General features: G+C 35.8%; 1 protein-coding gene across 1 annotated transcript in view; it reads right to left on the minus strand.

The window, feature by feature from the left end:
- Window positions 1–1173: 1173 nt before the first annotated feature.
- Window positions 1174–22122, minus strand: part of LOC118202522 (complement factor B-like) — a 115012-nt gene continuing 94063 nt past the window's right edge. The window contains exons 15-17 of the mRNA XM_085814144.1: window positions 17728–17901; window positions 7514–7738; window positions 1174–2048 (exon numbers count right to left, since the gene is read on the minus strand). Of these exons, the coding sequence (XP_085670270.1) occupies window positions 1840–2048; window positions 7514–7738; window positions 17728–17901 (608 nt within the window). The 3' untranslated portion in view covers window positions 1174–1839. The remainder of the gene's footprint in view (window positions 2049–7513; window positions 7739–17727; window positions 17902–22122) is intronic.

Raw genomic sequence — 22122 nt, forward strand, 5'->3', positions numbered from 1 at the left:
TTTGCTTTCATATTTCATTCTAAACCGTTTCAAAGAAAAATGTGCTTTTGGTCATGCTGCTAATTATGTACCTCTCCTTGTATTTAAGTAAAATAATTCTCTCTCTCTCTGATATCTGTTAAACTTAAGCATGACATATTTAGACAATATTTTAAACCACAGTATGTATATTTATAAGGTATTCTTTTTGTTCTAATGCATTATGGGCCAATTTTAAAAACAGGAAACAGCTGCTTGTCTAAAAATGGAGTCAAACAAAATATTTCCTGTTCATGCTTTTCATGTAATACGAAGAACTGCATGTTAATTGAATGCTGTTTTTGTAAAAATGATCAGGATGCTAAACGAAATATTTCTCTTTGGCTCTGTTCAATGGGTTAATTGATGTATTTGAAAATAATTTCTTGATATTAAAGTATTATCAAACGAAGTACAAAAAATCATTCATTTTGTTTTAATTTGCACATTTCTACTCTATATACTCAGCTAGATTTGATGTATCTTTCTGTATTATAAAGTAATCCTACCTTGTGAAAATATTATAAATTAAGTGTAATTTCTGTCATATAAAAATGCATATCTATCAGATTATTACATATAATTAAGGATTTGATAACTGTTGTTGCAAAGAGCATAGAATAACAACAAATGGTGTCATTTAAATACCATTTACTATTGGAGAAACGCTTCATAATGAGGGCAATACTTTTATTTGAATCAACCCATGTTCAAAATGTCACAGTTATGAAAATCTTCATAATTGTACCTTGGTCTTTGCATCCTTACGTAAATTATTTTCTAATATGTACAAAAATCTATCTTCCTGGTATCCACCTTTATGTCCATAATGTAAGTAAATGTTTCATTTACTTTGCTAATCTGCATAGCAAAACAAGTCTGCTACCCAGGTAGCAAACATATGAAGGTTTCTTTTTAGAACTTACAAACTGGCCTTCATACTGGTTGGAAATGCTCAGAATAAACGAGCAGAAGAATTAATGTTAAAATAGGCATTAAGTGAAACATATTTTAGGACATACCATTAATTATTTTTGTTTATAACATAATTCATAACATTAAATAAAAATGAATGTTTCATCTCTACTTTATTTTTCAGTGAGAAAATGACTTTTTGTCGTTAATTAATTGTTGTTTACATTGTTACAAAAAGATATAAGTTATACCAAAGTATGGCACATGCAGCATAAAGATTAAATTCATTTTTTACATTATTTACTATTCCTATAAAACTTGGCTATGCCAGTTTTGCTGTCAGCATTTGAATTTAGTATTTAATACTTAATTTGGTGTTACTGAAATTAAAAAAGGAAATATGTAGCAGTTTTCAATATTTAATAATATTTTCGTTGATATTTTGGTAATGTTCGTTTTACTAATTTGTTGTCTTCACTTATATTTCAGATTATGATTTTGGAAAAATTAATTTGGAAAGAGAAAACTGTAAAAGAACTACGACTCTGCTTTCTAGAACTGGAGTAAGTTAGCTCCGTAAAGTGAATCGGTTCTTTGAATCAATTCCGTGCATGATAGTCTAAATCTACATTCGAATACTGAAGCAGAATGCAACTGCGAATTTATTTTTATTCTAACACTTCTAAACCTATCCCAACAAGAATGTGCTCGCTACATTTAGCCCACATGTTCAGAAATCTGTGTCACAAAATCATCTTCAATAATCCGAGTTGTTCAAAATTGTTATTTAGTTGTTTAAAACTGTGAATGTTCGTGCATTCCTTAATTATTTAATACACTTAAGTAATCATTCTTTATCTTCTGCAAAGTGCCTAAAATTTCGAGTTTATTTGAAATTAGGGTTTTTTATTCATTTATTGTTTGTTCGATTGTTTCTTTTATCCATGAAACAAGATTCTGTACATGAGTGTAAAATCCGTAAGAACCTTCGCGGCCACACGGCCAGAAGCTCCAGCTGGCGATCCCAACTTGTGTCCAGTAAATGTCGCCGTCAGAATCGAATCGTGGCTGCACAAGAGGAGTTCCACTATGACCTACACAAGCGTCTTCTCCATCTAAAATAAATAAATAAATAAATAAATAAATGATAGTTAAAAAAATGAAGAACAAGGTAATTTTTAGAGATCTCTCTCTGAAACTACATTTTAAATATTAAATGCAGGAAATTTCTCTCAGTTAGATATTTTATTATTTATAATAAGAAGCTAGAAAATTCATTAATTTATGAAAGAATCAGTGAAATGGAATCCTTTATCGAAATGGACAAAACGCTGTAAATTTCCGTTAAACAGACTCATCGTGAAAAGATTACTTTTGAATGCCAAGTTAGAATATCTTCTTCAACAGTTCGAAAGAAAATTATAAAATTGCACGATGTTTCTCTATTCTCTCCCCCAGGATGAAATTCGAATTAGTGCTCAAAATTGAAGAGAATTTTCTCATTTGGTCAATTGTCTCCAGAAATGATCAATAGTGTTTAATGAAATATTATATAAACATAATATTATGTAATACTGTAATACAACAAAAGAACATATACAGTAGAACTCCAATTATCTGAATATATTGTGACCGGACCCATGCGGATAATCAAAAATTCGGGTAATTGGGTTTCTCCGAAGGAAAGGTCTACGTACCCTTTAATTAATTTCTGTATGTTGAAAATGGGAGAAAAAAGCTATTTTTAAAGAAAAGGAGGTTTTAATCAATTAAAATGAAAAGGCAACACTTTTACCTACATGTTATATAGCCAACATGTACAGTACTTACAAGTGCTGAAAGTCACTGCTTGCTGAGCATCTCGGTCAAAGTAGGTTGTTTGAGAGTCTTCATCCGTTTTCGGGCAGCCAAGCAAGCAAGCAAGATTTGGGCATTCCCTGCTCCGTGAACTGAATCACAGTACAAGTCCACTCCCCCTTTCGGCACAGTAACCTCCACTATTACCCTTCCAGGGAAGCAGCGCACCACCTGGATAAGACACCAGGCAGCACTGGTCGTCAATTACTCCTGCCAGTGGCATGGGCGAGCCCGTCGCAGAGGGCCGTTATCCAGCAAACCGGGGGGCAACCCCCCGGCTACAGATCCAATCGCTTAGGACATGCCAGACCCCGAGGTCGGCCAATCAGTGACATTTCCTGGGGCCTTCAGAACCACCAAGTTCATTCAATCGGCCGAGACTCCCTAGGTACAGATCCTAGCTAGTAGCTTCGCAGAATTCTCTACGTCGAGCCCCGAGTCGCGCATCCGCTTACAGTGCGAAGCTGCATGTGGTCACACTCAGGTTGACGCCCCATTCACTTCAACGCAGTTTCAAGGCCGGCAAACGCTTCACTAGCTGATAATCGAGTTGCTTCAACTTCGCAATTAAGTTCCTAGGTTCTGCCTAGACATTTTCTTCTCTCACACTTTCAACTCTCACACTTTCACATTTAGAATTTGAGTCAAGGTTCTGACGACTCACACACGATCCATTCTGCTGTATTCTCAGCATTACCTTCTGATTATACACGAATTTTCAAAAAAATGTTTCTAAATTCCTCAAATGACTCGTCATCCTCATCTTTTCCTGTTTGTTCCCTCTCTCTTTACCTTAAATTCTAAAACCGATTCGGATAATCAGAGTTCGGATAATTGTAGTTGTAGTGTACTCCTATACTATACAAGAGTTCTGGTACACACTCATGATCATGCATAAAACTGATCGGCTCAGAAAGGTCTAAAACAGAGACTACCAGACTAAACTAAATACAGGCTAACAGAGGAACTCTAACAATCATACAACTCTCACAGCGTGGCTTCGAGGAAATGAGGCAGTTTATCAATCCATGGTTCCATCAGTATATCAATCAATCCTGATTCTAGAGTTTTCAATCCTGATTCCTGATTTCAATTCTGATTCTAGAGGGTTCTGGAAAGGAAAGGCGATTCACGATTGACTTCCCCATAGCGTCCCAGATATATCTCTACCAACGTCTCTAGATGTAAGGCTTATATACTTACATCTAGAGACTTTGGTGGCGCATCCAACCAGTTTTAGTATTTTTTTGACAGAAAATTAAATGGTTCTTGCCCCTTCGATCATACTGCACTTTAATCGGTGCTATAAAAAATTGTACTCTAGAACGGCTGGACTGCGAAAATATGTTTGATTAATTTCTATAACAAAAATCGGAAAACGAAAAATTTTAATTTTTAAGACCTGATTAATCACTATTATTTTTCATAGGTTTTTCTTTTCAATATTATACCGTTATTTAGATTCTATTTTAGAAGCATTAATAAGATCCAAATTAAAATTTTAATTAAGGTCAGCTAGAGGTTAAATGTAGCACAAACGTCGATGAAAAAATTTCAGAGTTTTGCCGAAAAGACCTGCAATAGAAACCAGAATAGGCGAACATTAAGAAGATGCAAAGCATTGTACCAAATATGCGAAATTCAAAGAAGGTTAGGTTATTCGAACATGGCAAAGCACGGAAGGATTATCTGCCTAAGGTGAGGGATGCCTTCGTATAGGAATTTCTAAGTGAAACTGGCTCACAGTCAAGTTACGCATGGTGGAACCTACGAAATCCAACCATGCAGCTAAACCAAACGCCTAGGATGGAACTTCTAGAGATAAACGGTCTCAAGTACTCGATCGCGAAGGCGAAATTAAAAGAAAAAAATTACGAATAAAGAATTTACTTAGAAACACAACAGTTCTCTTTATACTGTTCTTTAATAAACGGAGTATAAGGTGATTTTATTTTGATATTCTTAAAATATTATTACTTTATTATTCACCTTAAGTTTTTCTTTTCTCTAAAGTAGATACAAATATTCGTTATAAAAAGTCATAATGCGTTTTCAGACATTAATAAGTAAAATCATTGCCGCAAAGATTCCTTTGCTCATCATGCTAATGACCTGAGGTGCATAATTTAAGTAAACGTTCGGAGATCAGCAACGATATATGGCATTCATATTTTTTCCTTTCTACTTTTTTCTACGTACGTATTGTAATTGCAAATACATTCACTATCATATTTCAACGAAAATATCCATTTTAAACGCTCTGTAATCCATCTAAACAATGTTTTTGCCTATGGAATAAAGAACTACCGACAGAATAAAGGACTCTTTTTTCCAAAACGAATTGTAAGATAGATTAAAAATGGATTCAGAAAAATTTTTTGGTGACATTTGTATGTACGTATATATGTATGTATCTCACATAACTCAAAAACGAGTGGTCATAGAACGTTGAAATCCTGTAGCATCTAGCTGTGCAAACGTAGAGTAATTTTCTCTTTTTCCACGTAAAACAAAATTAGATCCTGCAATGAACCTCGCAAATTCTCGCACATGCTCGAACAAATACCAGCACAGAAGAAGGATGAAAGTAATCTTTAATTAAATTAAAATAGTTAACAGAAAAGCACGATCTTCGAGTGTTATAATGGCACCGTCAAACTTGCGGTGAAACTAAAAACGGAGGATATAATTCGTCAAACATCTAAAATAAGTAGTGCTGGATAGAACGTAAATTAAGCCTAACAAGTTGTCTCGCAAAAACCTAACAGGCGTGATGATAATATGAATGGCCAAGAGGCTGACTAGCGTAACAGCGAAACAACAACGAAACATGCGCTGGCTAGCGAAAACACACTGTGAATAAACTCAAAGATGCACCAGTTTAAATAAGAACTTTACTTGACTTGAAATTTACATCCTGGTGAAAAAATGTGAGGGGAAATTGAGACGGTTAGTACAGGTATCAAACTTAAAATAAATTTGTTATGCACAATAAGGAAATCCCTACGCACCTCCCTTTTTTATTGTAATCGCCTGCACCAAACGTATATCTATAGATATGTGTGCATCCCACTCACTCTATTACCCGGCTAGGGTGAGGTCAGTTTTTTTTTTTACTCTTGTATGTTAGCAAATTGTACATTTTTTGCTTTAAAACTCGTTGAATTATGTTGTTCCTATGTTCCGGTTAAGGTATTTGAGCCTTTAGTTAATCTGCATGTAATAGCTGTAGAATTATCACCAATTTAAAAGTGTCACTAGGCCTAACGAGGTCGTCATTGATTTACACTTGACACATCTAATATAATAGTGAATTAAGTCAGTTGGTGCCCCAGCTTTAGTGTTAACTTTTGATTAATTGTTAAATTTTCGACTAAATGTTAACTTTCGATTTCGTGCACCGAAATTTTTCTCTTTCTGCCGCTGGACGATTTGTTTGGTTTTAGATAGAAACTCTAATTTTATTTCTAAGATTTACTTTTTCAACTGTTTTTAACTATATTTGATGTTTAAAGTTTTTTACAATTTTGAATGAACCTCTTTTGAATATTTATGTAATTTTTCCCTGCCGCGAAGTGAAGATTGAATTGATTCAATGAGAAATATATCTGTGATGCAATTCGAGGAATATGTTTAAATGCAGAAAAAAATTTGTATAATTTAATAGATAGTGCAAGGAAGTCATGTAGGATCCACATTTAGATACCTGATGTTATACTTAAACCTATTTTACGGCATTCTTATCCTATTTAAAAAGAATATACTAAAAATAAATTTTCTTTCCTTTAACTTCCCAGTACCCACGAGGTGCAATTTGAAGCTGCAGCAAATATGGGAAATAATACAAGTGCTTAAGTACATATTTTAGATATTTATATTTTAATGCATACTTTTGTTGTACAGTATTAGATATTTATTTCTATCTCTGTATGCTGTAAATAAATACCACGGGTTACCCGGAAGATATTCTGCGAAGTGGTAAATTACAGTTAGCTCGGATGACCATTAGTTTAACATTCGTTTTTAGACACTTTTTGAAAATTTTATGACGATTAACTTGTCTGATGAGCTTTTATTAGTCCAAAGGGGCTTTGTCTCTGATAGACTACTGTTTTCGTTTTGCGTTTTTCCTTCGAACCACTCTGCATGTCCGTTTCACTTTTCAAACTGTTGCCAGCAAATATTATCTCCATGTACTATATTTAAATAAATTAATAATGAAGAATCTGCATAAATGTATGTGTATGTGTTCTAGCATTGTGATAAAAAAACGGTACCTACAGCCATCCAATTTTGAATGACGTAATCCTACTGCGAATCTGGGCATCTGAAAGCCCAAATTTGAAATTTGGAATTTGTTTTATTATCGATTTCATATTTTGTGAAACTTTAACGATTTTTTGATTAAAAAACTCAAGGATTCCAAACCGAGCAATAGCAATGTTGTACAGAAAAAAAGAATTTTTCTCCAGCAAAATTCTAAAGATATACTCAATTTAAGATTATTTTGCGATATTGCTTTTGAACTAAATTTTATGATTTAAGTGCGGAGAATATGACATTTAATACATAAAGGTAACTCTCAAATATTAAAAAAAAGCCACTTTAGATGTAATTTAAAATCTGAAACATTTCAGATTTTTTTTTTTATTAATAAAATTAAGTAATGCATTTTTTATAAGCAATCAGGTCTGTTTTATCGTCCTCAATTTTTAATGCTTACCTCCACGGGTACATAGCATTCTTTCCGTGAATTTCATATTTCGAATCTTCTTTTTTAAAAAATCGACACAATTTTCTTTTGATTGTAAAGTAAGATTGACTTCTTTCACGTATCGCCTCATTCCGAGAGCTACATATATTCCTTCATCCTCTCTGACATCTGTACCCCAACCGGTTACAATGGCGGTTTCATTAGGTTTGTACAGAGTGGTCTCCGGAGATAAATCTGCAAAAGAAAGAGGCTGCGAATTAAAAAGCACACGGCATATCTTCGCTGCCTCAGCTCACAAGTAAGATATTTTCAACAGTAAATACATAACTTTCTTCCTTGAGGCAAGTCAGTGGTAATCTATAGAACTCAACCTGCATAGTTACCTAATTGTCATACGCTATCCACCAAATCCATAACTGTAATTTATAGAAGAACGATTGTCACCTCTTGTACCTGGGTAACTTTTGGCCCCGGTTCGAACTCCGAAGAAGACATAGATGTTTGTAAATATATGTCCGGGCGGCATTGGGTCCTCTAAATATGAGGTGAGTCGAAGGTCCTTTCGATTGGTTGTTGGTAGGGAGGGAAGACTCTGGGACCCGTTCCCCTCCTCGGGGTTCTCTTCATCAAAACTGGAGGCGGAACTAAGCTAAATTACACTGTCACCTGTAAAGGGGCGATCATATCTGCCGACTGGTACGGCTTTGTGGGACATTTCCGAGAAACGAGACTCTAGTAGCACTGGTTTAACCCTTCCCGGCACGCTACCTTTTAAAGTCGGAGTTTTGATTTAGAAAAAGGTAGTCAGTCTAACTAGGCCTAGAGGAGTACACAAGTAAAATTTTGTGAAGATAGTACTTATCGTTTTAATTCTGTGGGTGTGCCCAAAGTGGTACACTGATGGAATAAAGCTTCGAAAAGAGTGCTGAAACGAGCATTCTTGTCAATGAACTGACTGGTGAGATGCGGAGAAACAAAGAATACAGACTCTCCGTTGTCCTAGATGATCGGTGAGCCCGGTCTGGGCATACCTAGGGTTCGCCGTTTGATTTTAGACAAGATTTCAAGGTAAAAGTTTAAAACTAATATAGAATAAGGAGATTAGCATACAGCCAAAAAATAACATAGAAATTTCTTTTCAAACAATTCCTTTTATACCCTAAAAAAAAATCGGAAGATTTCTTTGAAAAATGAGGGTCTTAAAAAACTAAACATGGCTAAAATGTATGGACTGGTTTGTGTTGAGCTGCCATCTACTATAAATAAAGAAGGTTCAGAGTAACCTATACCAACCCATAAATCCTTTTTTCATTCAATTTTTCTGTGCGTATAGTAGGAAATTTTTAGGTGTGTCCAGACCGGACACCCTGTGCCGCAAAGGATTAAACGGGAGATGTCCGTAAAATGTTTCGCCTAGCAGAGGAAGAGTTGTTCCGGTTATGCGAAACACTTTGAAACTTTTCCGAAAATGTTTCGTTCGCAGAGATCAACTAATCAGACGAAAGTTCTGATTCTGAAGGATCACGGGTAATTTTCAATATAAGGATGGCTGCAACTGTGAGATCCTGAACGGTGAAAATAGGCGATTTAATTGAAGAAACACGGGAAAAGCCGTATATTTATTGTTGTTTTACTATAGTATAACTGTCTAAGTCATTTTAAAAATGTTTATATATTCATTAAATTTATTAATCGTGGAAATTTCAGATTGGTGATGACGTGCTATTTCTGATGATTGGTTTACAAATTTTTCGTCGCAAAAAGTTTTCTTAATTCGTTGTATTTCGTGCTGATCGTGTGAAACGAAATGTTATTGTTATATAATATAATATTTTTTTTTTACTATTTAATGTGAATATTTTTTTAAAATCTGTTTTCATATGCGCGACTTTACTTTTCTGCTAATTGCTTTTACTGCTTTTAAATTCAAATTGCATAATCAGCGGTTATGTATATTTATTAAAACATATATTATGCAATAATGAGGATACACATTAAATTTGTATGGCATTATCGTTATGTTATTAATGTGTTTTATAGTTCTTAATGTGTTTATAATCTAAAGATTATAAACACATTAAGAACTATAATTTTATTCTAAATGCTACATATTGAAACATTGGAAATTTATGGATTTATTATTATGAATGATGAAAAACATTTGTAGATACATTCATTAATATGAATCTTAAACTAAACTAAGTTCCGCAATTGCCCTAGTGGGCCAGGGGCGAGCAGTGCTCCGAAATCTGCTTTCTTGACTGTGGGCCCCGGGGTGCGTAAGCTTATGCCCAGAACAAATGGTATCCTCCCTAATGTACTCTGGCCTATTTAATATATTTGATTTTGATTTAGATTTAGTATTATCGTGATGTCATTAACTAGTAATAGGCCTATTCTGTCTTATCGTGATGCCCTTAACTTATAACACGCCTTCTGTGTTCTGTACTCATTTTTCCTGTAACTTGCTTTATCTTGTAATCTTTACTTCTTATTGTTAAATTTGTACAATCCTTGATATATTATTAATGTACTTTACTCAATTGTATCTCTCTACGCCCTTGTTTGTCCATGTAAATATTTCTTTGGTCTTTAATAAATCTGACGCCTGGGCGACGGGGTGTGGGTACCCTATGGGCCTTTGGTTCGTTGAACTGCCCTGGGTGGATCCGACGTTGGGCTTCGTCTCTCTGTGCACGGCTCTCGTGTGGCCTCTTTGGTTGCTCTAGATCTTGGGGGGCGCGGTGCTGAACTGATTCACCACTATGGTAGAGGTACAGTGCTCGCGTCTTCCGTCACCTGTCACCTGTCGCAGGATCACCAGTGTTTAGTTCCCAAGCGAAGTTGGTACTCATTTTATCGACCCAACGGATAGAAATCAAGGGATGAAAGGCTGAGTCAACCTTGCCCAAACCGGGATCGAACCCCGGACCTGTGGTGCTGCTGCGCGATGCCCTAGCCACTGCGCCACAAAGGCCCTAATATGAATCTTATTCATTACATTAATACTAATAAACATACATCAACAAATTCTAAACCATCGTATCTCTGTCTCTATGTGTATGTTAATATATGACTTATTAGATCTATATATATATATATATATATATATGAATACAAAAATGAACATTGGCAAAACGTTGATTTGAAGTTACTTCTAATTCATATAACGGTCATGTAATTGGCAGCAGCTGTAGTCATCAGTTCTTTGCAAATTATCATGGATATGGAATACACAGTTGAAAAATAATTGAAGCGCATTCTGCGCATTAGGCTAGTCATTAAAATTCACCCATCTGCACACAACCTTTGCATTTGTAATTTACTTGGGAATTTAAACTAAACAACAACAAAAAAAAAAAAAAAAAACTGAGCAAGTAGCTTTTACGAAATATTTAACATTTGGGAGATAAAATAAACATTTTTCACTCATCACAAAACATATATCAGTAAATCACATTATATTGTGAACATAAAAGTAATTAAATATATATATGGATACAAAAATATTGTTTATACTAATAAAATCAGAAATAATGACAAATCGCGAATGTACTATGTAAAAGGATTTGCAAAAATATATACTACAACAGATAATTACAAGAATCGGAGTAAAAAAAAATATACAATTTAAATGTAACAGTTAATGTAAAACACACATGTCATTTTGACAAGGTATTAAGCCAACACTATTAAATTAATTACAAAATATATTTTTAATATGCATGAAATTTGAAAGCAAACTTCTCTTTCGCCAATCTGATCGATAACGGATTCCTGTTTGGCTTTCAAGTCAGTTTGCCAAGTTAAGATGTTAACCCGTTTTCGTTGAACCGCAGTTCCAAGAAATGTTTCTTTCGACGTGGTGTTCCGGCAATAGCGTATGTGATAGGGGTTTAAGGTGCTCAAGGCTGTTGCCAAAGATAGGCGTAATCTTGCGCTCCTTGCTACGAGTAATTTCGTGGACTTGGACTGACTATAGGTGTAGGAAGGCTCTACGAATGTCCGCAACAACGCCTATTTTCTTTAATCTAAAACGATTCATGATGGCCGGAATGACCTCGACGGTGTTGGGACCCTTTTCCAGGCAGTCGTTGATAGAAGGTGAGTTCTTTTCTCTGGCCGATCCATCAAAGACCGGTTGAACTCTTGTAGTGGAATTTTCTTTCACTACAGCCCTGTGAGGTAAGAAGTGTTCACTTTCTTCTTTACAGGAATTCTTAACTTCTTCAATAACGCCTTCTTGAAGCCACTCTCTAAACACTTCTTCGTATGCTTCTAAGTTTCCATTCCTCTTCAGTGATTTAACGCAGCCCTTTAGCCTTCGTTCTGCAACATTTTTGCAAGGTGGACAAAGGAGGATGATCTTGTATCCACGGGAGACTTACAACGTACCTTCCATCGACGGCTAATTTTACACTTCTGTTAAAATGTTCTTCAGCTGCCATCTCAAGCTCTTGTCGACTTCTTTTCTCTCCAGGGTCTAAAATTCCAAGTGCATCAAGTCGCCATAAGTCTGAAATTTTTGCATCGTTTACATGTAGCGACATAACGCTATTTATACTATCTGAAGTTTCGATCGTATCAGTCTTACCCATTATTGTCCATCCAAACCGCGTTTCCATCAAGACTATACCTGAGTCTAACTGTTTTATGTTTCCGGTATACAGTTTACCTACGACATGAGCCCCTACGAGTCCATGAATCTCGTCAGGAGAGAATTGATACTACAGATCTATTTTATCATTCAAATCAGACAGCAAAACTTTACATTTCTTAACTTCAATCATAAATTTACCACGCGGTATTTTTGGGACTTCGGAACAAATTTTTTCTTGATTTAACACCTCGAAATTACATCGATAATTATCCGAAAAGTCACTAAGGGGAATTAAGTATCTCTTATGCGTTTCCGTAGTTTCTATATCGCTGAACGAACTATGTGTTAAAATTTCTTCACCAATACATTCATATCCCATTTCCATTATTGCAAAATTTGACAAGTAAGATTTACTGCTACCTGAGTCAATTAGTCCCCTTATGTATTTCGTTTTATTCTTATTTCTAAGACGAAAATTAAGTGTTTGCAAGAGAACTTTACGAGTAGCTGTTTTGTTAGATAGAGCGAAGTCCTTACTTTTGATTTGTTTCTCTTCAACCTGTAGCGATCGATTCGAATTTTCAGGATTACATTTTTCTGTACACATTAATTTAAAATGACCCTTACCGAAAATCTCACATGGTGGTACTTTCATTTTACAAAATCGGGAAATATGCTTTCTTATTGTTAAACATCTGAAACATGTACCCCTTTTTAACAACATTTGTTTTTTTCTCTTCATAAGGCAAATTATCAGCATACCTACATTGTCTACTCATATGTGCTTTGTTACAAAATGCACAAGTTTCCTTTTTAATATCCGAAGCGTTACATAACTCTGCAGCTGTCGGAGTAAATCCTTCCCGTCGTGCTGACGCGGGTGAAATAATTTTGCTTTCGATATCGGTTTCATGGTTAAATCCGATCCATGCTAGACGCACTTTCTCTTCGCTTTCAATCTCGTGACATAAAAATTTCATTAGGTTATCTAACTTATCAACAGTTTCTTCTTTAGATGTTAGGGATATGGAATTCAAATTTCTTTCCCAAACTGTCAATATGTCGACAGGCAAACAAGATTCAATCAACGGATACAATATTGAAGAATAATTTGCGCTGGAAACACCTAACATATTTAAAGACTTAAATAAGTTTCATTCTTATTGTAAAGTTTAAAAAGAGGCATTTTAGGGCCTTTACCGATTGCATTATTCATCATCAATGAAAGAACTTCTCTAATATAGACTTCAATTAACATGTCAGTTCGGCCAACTCTCGCCTTTAAACGCTCTATTACGTTTCCAAACTATCAGTTGTGGCCGGAAATGAATTAACAAGTTCTCGCGCTCTAGAACCCTTTAATGTAGCTTTTAATAAATACTGATATTTATCCTCCTTCGCGATTTCATTATCGTTGTGTATCTTCTCATATTGTGCCCAAAATGACAACCATTCTTTGATATCACAGCCGAACAACTTAAATTCTATTTTAGGAAGCTTAAAGTTCCGTTTCGATGAATCATTAACTATTTGAGAATTAGATTCTTCTGGTTTCAAAGTACTTTCGATTTCAGAATCAGCTATCTTAAGGGATTGAAACTTATCGTTTAAGAGTTCTAAGTCTTCTTCTAACAAATTTATATCAACAGAAGACTTATCTAGTTCTAATTCTATTTTCTTAAGAATTCTGGTAATGGATGTTCTCAAACCACCTCTCCTTTTCTTTAGTAATATCTTCTACTGACATGTTTACTGAATCGAGCATATAACATGTAAAATCTTAAAGAATTCAATTAGTGCTTTTCAAATTTAAAATACATAAAATCATTAATATCAGTCTGCGTTTAATTCGCTTTTGTCTCGGCACGGGATGCCAAAATTAATATTGCCTCAATTCAATAGACAATATTAATCAATGCGTAAAGCATTCCAACAGTAGATAAGCAATATAGCACTTACCTGAATCACCGGGTTCTTCATTCAGGTATATCCAAAAAACACGCACAGGTTCAGCTTTTTAAAACTTTAATTTGTACACAAGTTATAAAAGAGAGGTTATGGTTATTACAAGTGATCAAAAACTACGCATCCATTTTCTAAGGCATTCAAAAATAAACTAAACTAAAAATAGAACACTGATTACATCATAAATCGTTGAGCGCGCGGTTAAAACTTACGTAATCAGTTCAATCTGTCATGGGCACGCACAGGCCGAAGTATCACATATTCAACAGGTGATGCCCATATCGCTGCACAATACAGTGCTATGTTTCCTATATCAGTGTTATACAACAGCTTTTGTATCTTGGAGTTTAAGCCTCATCCGATAGCTTGCATTTGTTTCAGGTTGTTAGCTATACTTGAGATTTTCTTCTCAATTTGCTGTAGATGCTCAGTGAAGTTAAGTTTATTATCTATTGTAATCCCAAGATATCTTAAGGATTTGACTATTTTGATTTTGTTGTTGTCAATGTGGAATTTCGGTAATCTGGTTATTTTTTGACAAGGCATATGAAATATCACGGATTGAGATTTTTCATGAGATATTGTTAGTTTTTGGTGCTTGCAAAGTTCGTTGAAATTTTCAAAGTGGTATTAACATTGGCCTCTAATACTTGTTTAGAGCGTCCACTGATTACAAAGGCTGCATCATCAGCAAATGCAACGCACTCTGTGTGGTCTGGGCAGTGATGTTGAACTATTTTGTTAAATGCTATATTCCAGAACGCAGATCTAAGACAAGAGCCTTACGGACGGAATCTTTTTCGGTTTCTCTCGATGGTTCTGCTGTTGGTTATTATTATGCTCTTTCTATTGGAAAAATAGTTCTGGAATATTTTAAATAAGTTCGAACTGTGGCCAGGGAAGCATCTGTACACCTTATGCGAGCTTGGATAATACGAGCAGTGTGTGATCGAGCCTTATCCTGCCGGATAAAGGGCACTGGGCATTTCCCGAAGTGAGTGTCACCGGCCGCAGCACATCATCCACGTATCGTTGGGCCACCATAATGCCCTGAATACGAACTGTGACCAGGAGTGACCAGGAGTCTTACGCAATTGCACTCCAAACCGTGATGCCATATTGTCGCGCAGTGGGGCGTTCCACAGTTGCTGCCGAATTGGATCTGTCTCCACATCGATGCCATATTCGTAAGTAGTGACTATCATTGGAGAAACAGAAGCGTGACTCATCTGATAACATGACCCTGTGCCATTCCTACGTCCACATCGCTCGCGCCCGGCAGCATTGCATACGCTTCACGGGCGCAATTAGCCACCAATCGATGGTAAATATTCAATATGGGACATCCAGGGTGTCTTGAACATGCTACAGAATAGATGTAAAAGTGGTTTACGGGTGTTCCTTCCGCTTGGTGAAAGAAGTGGTTTACGGGTGTATGCAACGGTTCCGGGCGCGAGCAATGTGGACGACGGAATGGCACAGGGTGATGTTCTCAGATGCGTCACGCTTCTGTTTCTCCAATGCTAGTCGACATGTACGAATATGGCATCGATGTGGAGACAGATCCAATTCGGCAGCAACTGTGGAACTCGGCGGATGCGTCGATCCAGGCGTGTTAACGTCGTCCTGGCTGTACCGGCACACCTTGATCTTGCAACATTCCTTGTTCCAGCCATCGTCGCCACAGCTGGTGCGCTGTGGACGCATCCAGGTGTGTGTCAGCTGATATTTGTTGCATGTACCAACCTGCCCTTCTCAATCCGATCACCATGATTCTCGTAAAATCGTCTGTCTGCTGAAATTGCCTCCGTTGACGACGGCTACCATTTCGTTAGAAAATAGCCAACCTGTTACTCCGGAATAGCGTTCCCGCACGGGTTCCAGTTTTCTGCGAAGAGAGTTCATCTAAACTGACGGCTGGCATTATCTGCTATTACACGCGTTCAGATAAGAACAAATTTTCTACGATGATTTCCTTAGCAGAAATAACGGCACGAAAATTTAACATTCTGTAGGTTCTTTCCCTTATATCTTCTTCAACAGGCGCTGGAGAGCTTCGCATTTCACATCATTACCATAACCTAATGACGTGCGTCTACCCTGAAATTTGCACAATTTTCGGACCACACCTTCTTAGTGTTGCATACTCAATGCAGGTTAGCGTAGATCGTAATTCTAGCTGGTGCACACAGAAGTCCTCGCACTTCTTTTAAATAATCGAACAATAATTTCAGCAGAAAATAATTTGTATTTCAAAAATTTTATTTTGATAATAAATAAACATTAAAAATCGATCCTTATTTTCCTGACACAGTCTACTTGCGGGTTAGAATCATAAAGGCAAAACATCGTGACCTAAAAGTGGTGGACTTTTCGTTTTGATATCAACATATCTCCATTAAAACTTCCTTCTGTACTCTCACATTGTTTCTAGCATTCTCTCTATTCTCAGCAGAGAAGCTTTAACGGTTTATTCTTTTTCATTGGTGCGCCTGAAAAGTAATGGTCTTTGTTTCTTTCATCCTCTGAAATAATACATTATGCTGCATGTTCAGGTTTTAAATTCAGCCGGAACTCATTTAAGCAACATTTTAGTTTGTGAAACAGTAATTCTAGCCGGAATCCCAAACATGTCGAAGTACAGTATTTTATTTTGTTATTCAATTATTTCTCATTAATTCAATAATTTATAAAAATTTTATTTGCCTGTTTATATTTTATTCAATTTTAATTTTAATTATTAATTATTTTATTTATTAGCTCAAAGGAGCGTTAGTGCAGAAAGGCTATTAGTCTCAAAACGGCATTTTAAATCGAATCACTATATACCGCTATATTACTTTTCAAATTGTGGCCATGAAATATTATCGCCCTTTTATATTTAAGGACATTAAATAAGGAAGAATCTGCATTAATGTAGTACGTATGTTTCTCACATTGTGAAAAAACAACGATACCTAGAGCCGTCAAATTCTGAAAAATGTAGTCTTCCACGCGGACATGTTCACCTGGAAGCCCGAATCTTGAATTTCGAATTTGTTTTATTATCTGGCTCATATTTTTTAAGCTTTTGCGAACTTTTGATTAAGAAACTCAATGATTTCAATGTAAACTGTGCGGAATAAAATTTACCTCCAGCGGGCGATACTGTCTATCGAAAATTCTAAAGATATGCCGTTTTTAAATATTTTAAGCCCAAAAGCAATTACTCCCGAAACGCGTAGTATGTGTAAATGAAACAAAAATGCCCCTTTGGGCGTAATATCAAATCTGAAAGATTTCAGCACTTTTTCTGACGAATTTCTTTAGGACTCTGGTGTTTCTAATTTTAGAAATTAAGCTCTAGACATAGCACAAACGAGATTATAATCGACTGATAGTAAATATCGCATTGTCGAATCGAAAATAATTAACTTTAGCAATCTATTGTTGAAAATCCTCAGTTTAATTATTTGTCTATTTAGTGACTATTAAATTTACTGCTCTCTTAAGTTTGTTACTTATTCAGATTCTGAATGTTTTTTCTTAGAAGAAAGCTTTTTAGAGATCGATTGATTCAAGAAAACTGCCAAAGAAATGCTATTATAAATTGTATGCATTAATACATGTATGCATAAGAATAGAATACAACACTACATAAGAATAGGATTATACATACTTGTTGGGGGCAGACAGATAGGCCTTACAAAGTCATTGTATACAATGGATCTCCCTAACTTCAGGAGAGCGATATCATAATCATAATTCCCGTCGTTGCGGTGTTTTTCGTGAATATACAATTTCTTGACATCAATCACTTCCTCATAAAGTCTGCTCTCAATATCCGTCAGACCTGAAAAATTTTAATTTAGCAACACTTACTCACTGGGCATGAAAGATGAAATTTATTCTCTTAACCAGTACAAGAATTAAATCTAATGCAGATTCTCTTATTTCTGCGGGCCATTTTAGCTACAACTTAGAACTTTTTTAGAGTTTATATTTATTAACCAGTTTTTTTTTTATTATTTTTGCTTTACTGTCACTTTTCTTACGTCGGCTTCTATCAGGAACTGCGCATGCCCGGCGCCATTGATGTAGCGTGGATTTGGAGCTCTCGAATTTTGTGCTTATTTTTGGTTATTGTGCGGTTAAACATGAAATTTTGTGCTGTTCTGTGAGTGTTTTTGTGTTCTGTACGTATCACAAGAAGAATTTATTTTATGCCAATTATTTTATTTTATGATTTTTGAGCATATTGAAGATTATACTGAATCGGGCTTGCTAGGCCTAACTGCGCAGGATGCTGCTCCCCCTAACCTAGAGTACTTCAAGATCATCAGGAACAATGAATCATCATTATCCAAGCGCCAGGCATTTTTGCTTTCATTCTACGATCTTCATTGATTTATTGTGACTCTCCAGCATGATACTACGTGATTACTTCACATTCATTATGCTTCGACGAGGCAAAGATCGCCTCTCAAAAACAAAAAAAAAAAAAAAAAAAAAACACCCGAATGGTTCGCCACTATCAAGGATGACTTCCTTGATGAGTATGAAAATGCTCATTCCACTGCTACACATACCTCAATTTCTGCCAGTACAGCAAACATTCTTGCTAATGCTACACACTCAAATCACGACACCGAATTTCCTAAGCTAACTCCAATCACTAGTGACAAATGGAACACAATACCCATTAAAAAATCTGTTAAAAAAATCTGGACGACAAATCGCCAATTAAGATCCACCCATCGCCAAACTATCCCAGCTATCTCAATACCTCTAACCAATTTGAACAACTGCAGTTAGAAGATTACTTAAATACAGCACCCACTGTGGAGGATAACGTATCTTTAAATGATAACGAAAGCTCAATCAACTAGCCTACCACATAAACCAAAAATAAAACTCAAAGCAAAGCTGCTACTCCTAGCAAAAGAAACTCTGCCATCAAACCAAATCCACAAATACCTAAAAGAAATAAGATACCTTCGATTATTGAGAAATTCACATTAGACTTTAATCTGAAGAAGATTTCTGTACTGCTCAACGCCATCTAAAAGACACCAAAGTTCCTTTTCATACATACAAGCTTCAAAACGAATTTACTATCAAAGCAGTAATTCGCATGCTCCTTCCCATAATGAATGCAAAGTAATCACGTGATATGAAGTATCATGCCAAAGAGTCACAATATGCCAAAATATACTCACGAATAGTCAATGAAGATCGTAGAATGAACGCAGGAATGCCTGGCTCTTGGATAATGATGATCCTGAGTTCCTGATGATCTTCTATCTAGCAATCATACTGATATTATATATGATTGCTAAGAAATAGAAGCACTACTTGTCGAAATAGAAGAAATTGACGAAGAATTAAAGAAACTTAATATCTCTCACTCAAATATCCGCCAAATGCGCCGATTTGTTGATGGTGAAATCATCCCTTTATCTATCTTTACCGTAGAAGTTACTCTGTGGACTTCGTGTTGAAATTAAAAAGTATGTACCTATGGACAATGCTTTCGCTGTCAAAGATTTGGTCACAATCAAGAGTCATGCGATAACCCGGCAAGATGCCTTAAATGAGGACAAAATCACTTCTCCTATCAATGTACTCTAAAGAAAGAAGATAAAAAGCAAAAAAGTGCAAACTGCAATGGGAATGAGCAACAGATACTGTAAGGATCTTAAGTTTTACTCACGTTTATTTAATTTTAAATCTTTACTATCACTTCTTATTTTCTACTTCCGGCCAGAATTAAAAGCTTTAACTTATTTATGCAAATTTGTCTGGCGAACGCCAAGTACTTAAGTTGTGGCTTTTTGCCAAGCAAGAGAGAGGAAGGAGTTAGTAGAAGCAGGCCGCTTGCCTTAGCAGTTTTACTCGGTTGCTGGTTGCCTTCAAGGCCAGAGGTTTAATCCTCTTGATAATTTTAAACGTATTGTAGTGTTAACAGTTCTCTGTACTACATACGGCTCCCTGTTAATATACGGCCAATCTTCTCGGAGGCCCTTGTTTGTTACTCCAAAGTTAAGTTAGAGTTTAGTTAATATTTTTATATTCTTACGTTCAGACCACAAGTGGTTGATCTCTGTATTCCGAAGTCCGGAAATCATTGTAAAGAGTGAAAAATAAAGGGTTTCGTATACCCTTCCTGTGTATCTTGTCTACTCCCCACATTTATTGAACATAGCTTTAGTAAGCTCCCTGTTCCGAGTCAGGTTCTTGAATGTTCCCAAAGCAAGTAAGGAGAAACACTGAACCTGATAATACTACCAATAAATCAGAATGCATGGACACAACGATTTCCCGCCAATCGGCAAACGTGGACCGTCCCTCAACCAAATGCTTCTAATATCAATACAAACCCAACTGCCAATGCTACTACAGCTCATCTTGATAAAAATCCTGCAAACAAATCCGCTGGCGTAACTTCTAATAAGCAAAAAGAAACCCAAAACTACAATGATGTAATCAACTGGATAAAGCTTCTACCGAAACATCAAAGCAGTTCTTACAGAATTTCAATAACGCAAAAACTAGCATTGAAAAAAAAAGGAGGCTGGCTTCAAAGTTAAGAATTCTTTGCCAATGAATCCATTCAATAAACCACCGACTACCCATTTAACCAACTCGTGTCTCTCGGTCCTTCACTAGAGTCGCCTTTTTCAACGCTAATGGTATTAAAAAACAAAAGGATCAACTTCAAAACTTTCTACTTAGCAATCTTAGTGGTATTATGTGTATTAACGAAACGCATCTAAATGCATCAGCAAAATTCAAAATTGCCAACTACAACATTATACACACTGACAGATCCCACAATAGTGGAGGTGGTACTCCTATAATTATTAAAATGCATACTCAACACTCGCAGTATCCTCTGATCAATGCAGGCAATTTAGAGGCCACTGGTACCCTTATCTACAGCAGTCGTACTCATAGCAAACATATGCGTATCATATTTGCTTATAATCCATCCAGAAATTCTCTCCTCACTACTAAATTAATCAATTACTCAATCACCTTTATCCTACGCTCGTCATGGGAGACTTAAATGCAAAGCATGCCTGCTGAAACTGAAGAAACACAAATCCTAATGGCAATGCACTTCTCTACTACATCTCTCGGTATGCTATCAACTTGTTTGCCTCAGATGAACCTATGCATACAGCGACTAATAGCACCAGAGTCATTCTTGATATTTTACTCATCAAAAATTGTAACATTTCACCTCACCTACATGTCATCAACGATGTGGATTCTGATCATCTTCCTATCACCTTTACAATGCACAACTATCCTATTAATCTTCCTCCAAGCAACATACTTATCAACTGGAATTACTATAGAAACTATCTTCATCAAAAGAATCCGATCCTAGAAAATAACTGTAGCACTACTACAATTGATAATAATATACATAACATTACTCAAGATATCCAAGATGCTATTAAATATTCTACTAAATTCAGGAATATCTCTGCTCATCATTCCTTACCAGACAACATCAGCACCAAAATTAAGCAAAGAAATAGGATCATAAAAAGCTATCAGAGCTACCTTGACCCTTGTGACAAGAGGGAACTCAATAAAATTAATAAAGAAATCAGGCTTCTCATTCATAACTATAGCAATTATAAATGGAATTTTAATATTGCCAACATCAACCATCAACCTAACGCAGTTTGGTCTCTCGCCAAAGCCATCAGAGCCACACCTAATAAAATAGGTACCATACATGCTCAGAATACTCTTATACATAAGGATGAAGAAATTTGCGAGCAAATGAGTACTTACTTTTCTCACTGTTTTTACTGAAAATGCACTTTTTGATCAAGAAACACAGGAGGAAGTTGGCAATTACATAGAAAGTGCATTTAAAATTGAGTAAATGGGTATCTCGTTAATTTGGTGAGAAATCGCCAAAAGTTTCCGACTTTGGCGACCACTTGGCGACATTTTGGTCTGGTCTTTGTATCACCCTAATATGTATTGAAATTGAATAAAAGAACCACTATGTTACCTGTAACCGTAATTCAACCCTGGTATTGCTTTCTCG

Source organism: Stegodyphus dumicola, chromosome 3 (assembly GCF_044657685.1).
Source record: "Stegodyphus dumicola isolate Sdum_Otavi_A_Nest chromosome 3, ASM4465768v1".
In the NCBI taxonomy this organism is placed as follows: domain Eukaryota; kingdom Metazoa; phylum Arthropoda; class Arachnida; order Araneae; family Eresidae; genus Stegodyphus; species Stegodyphus dumicola.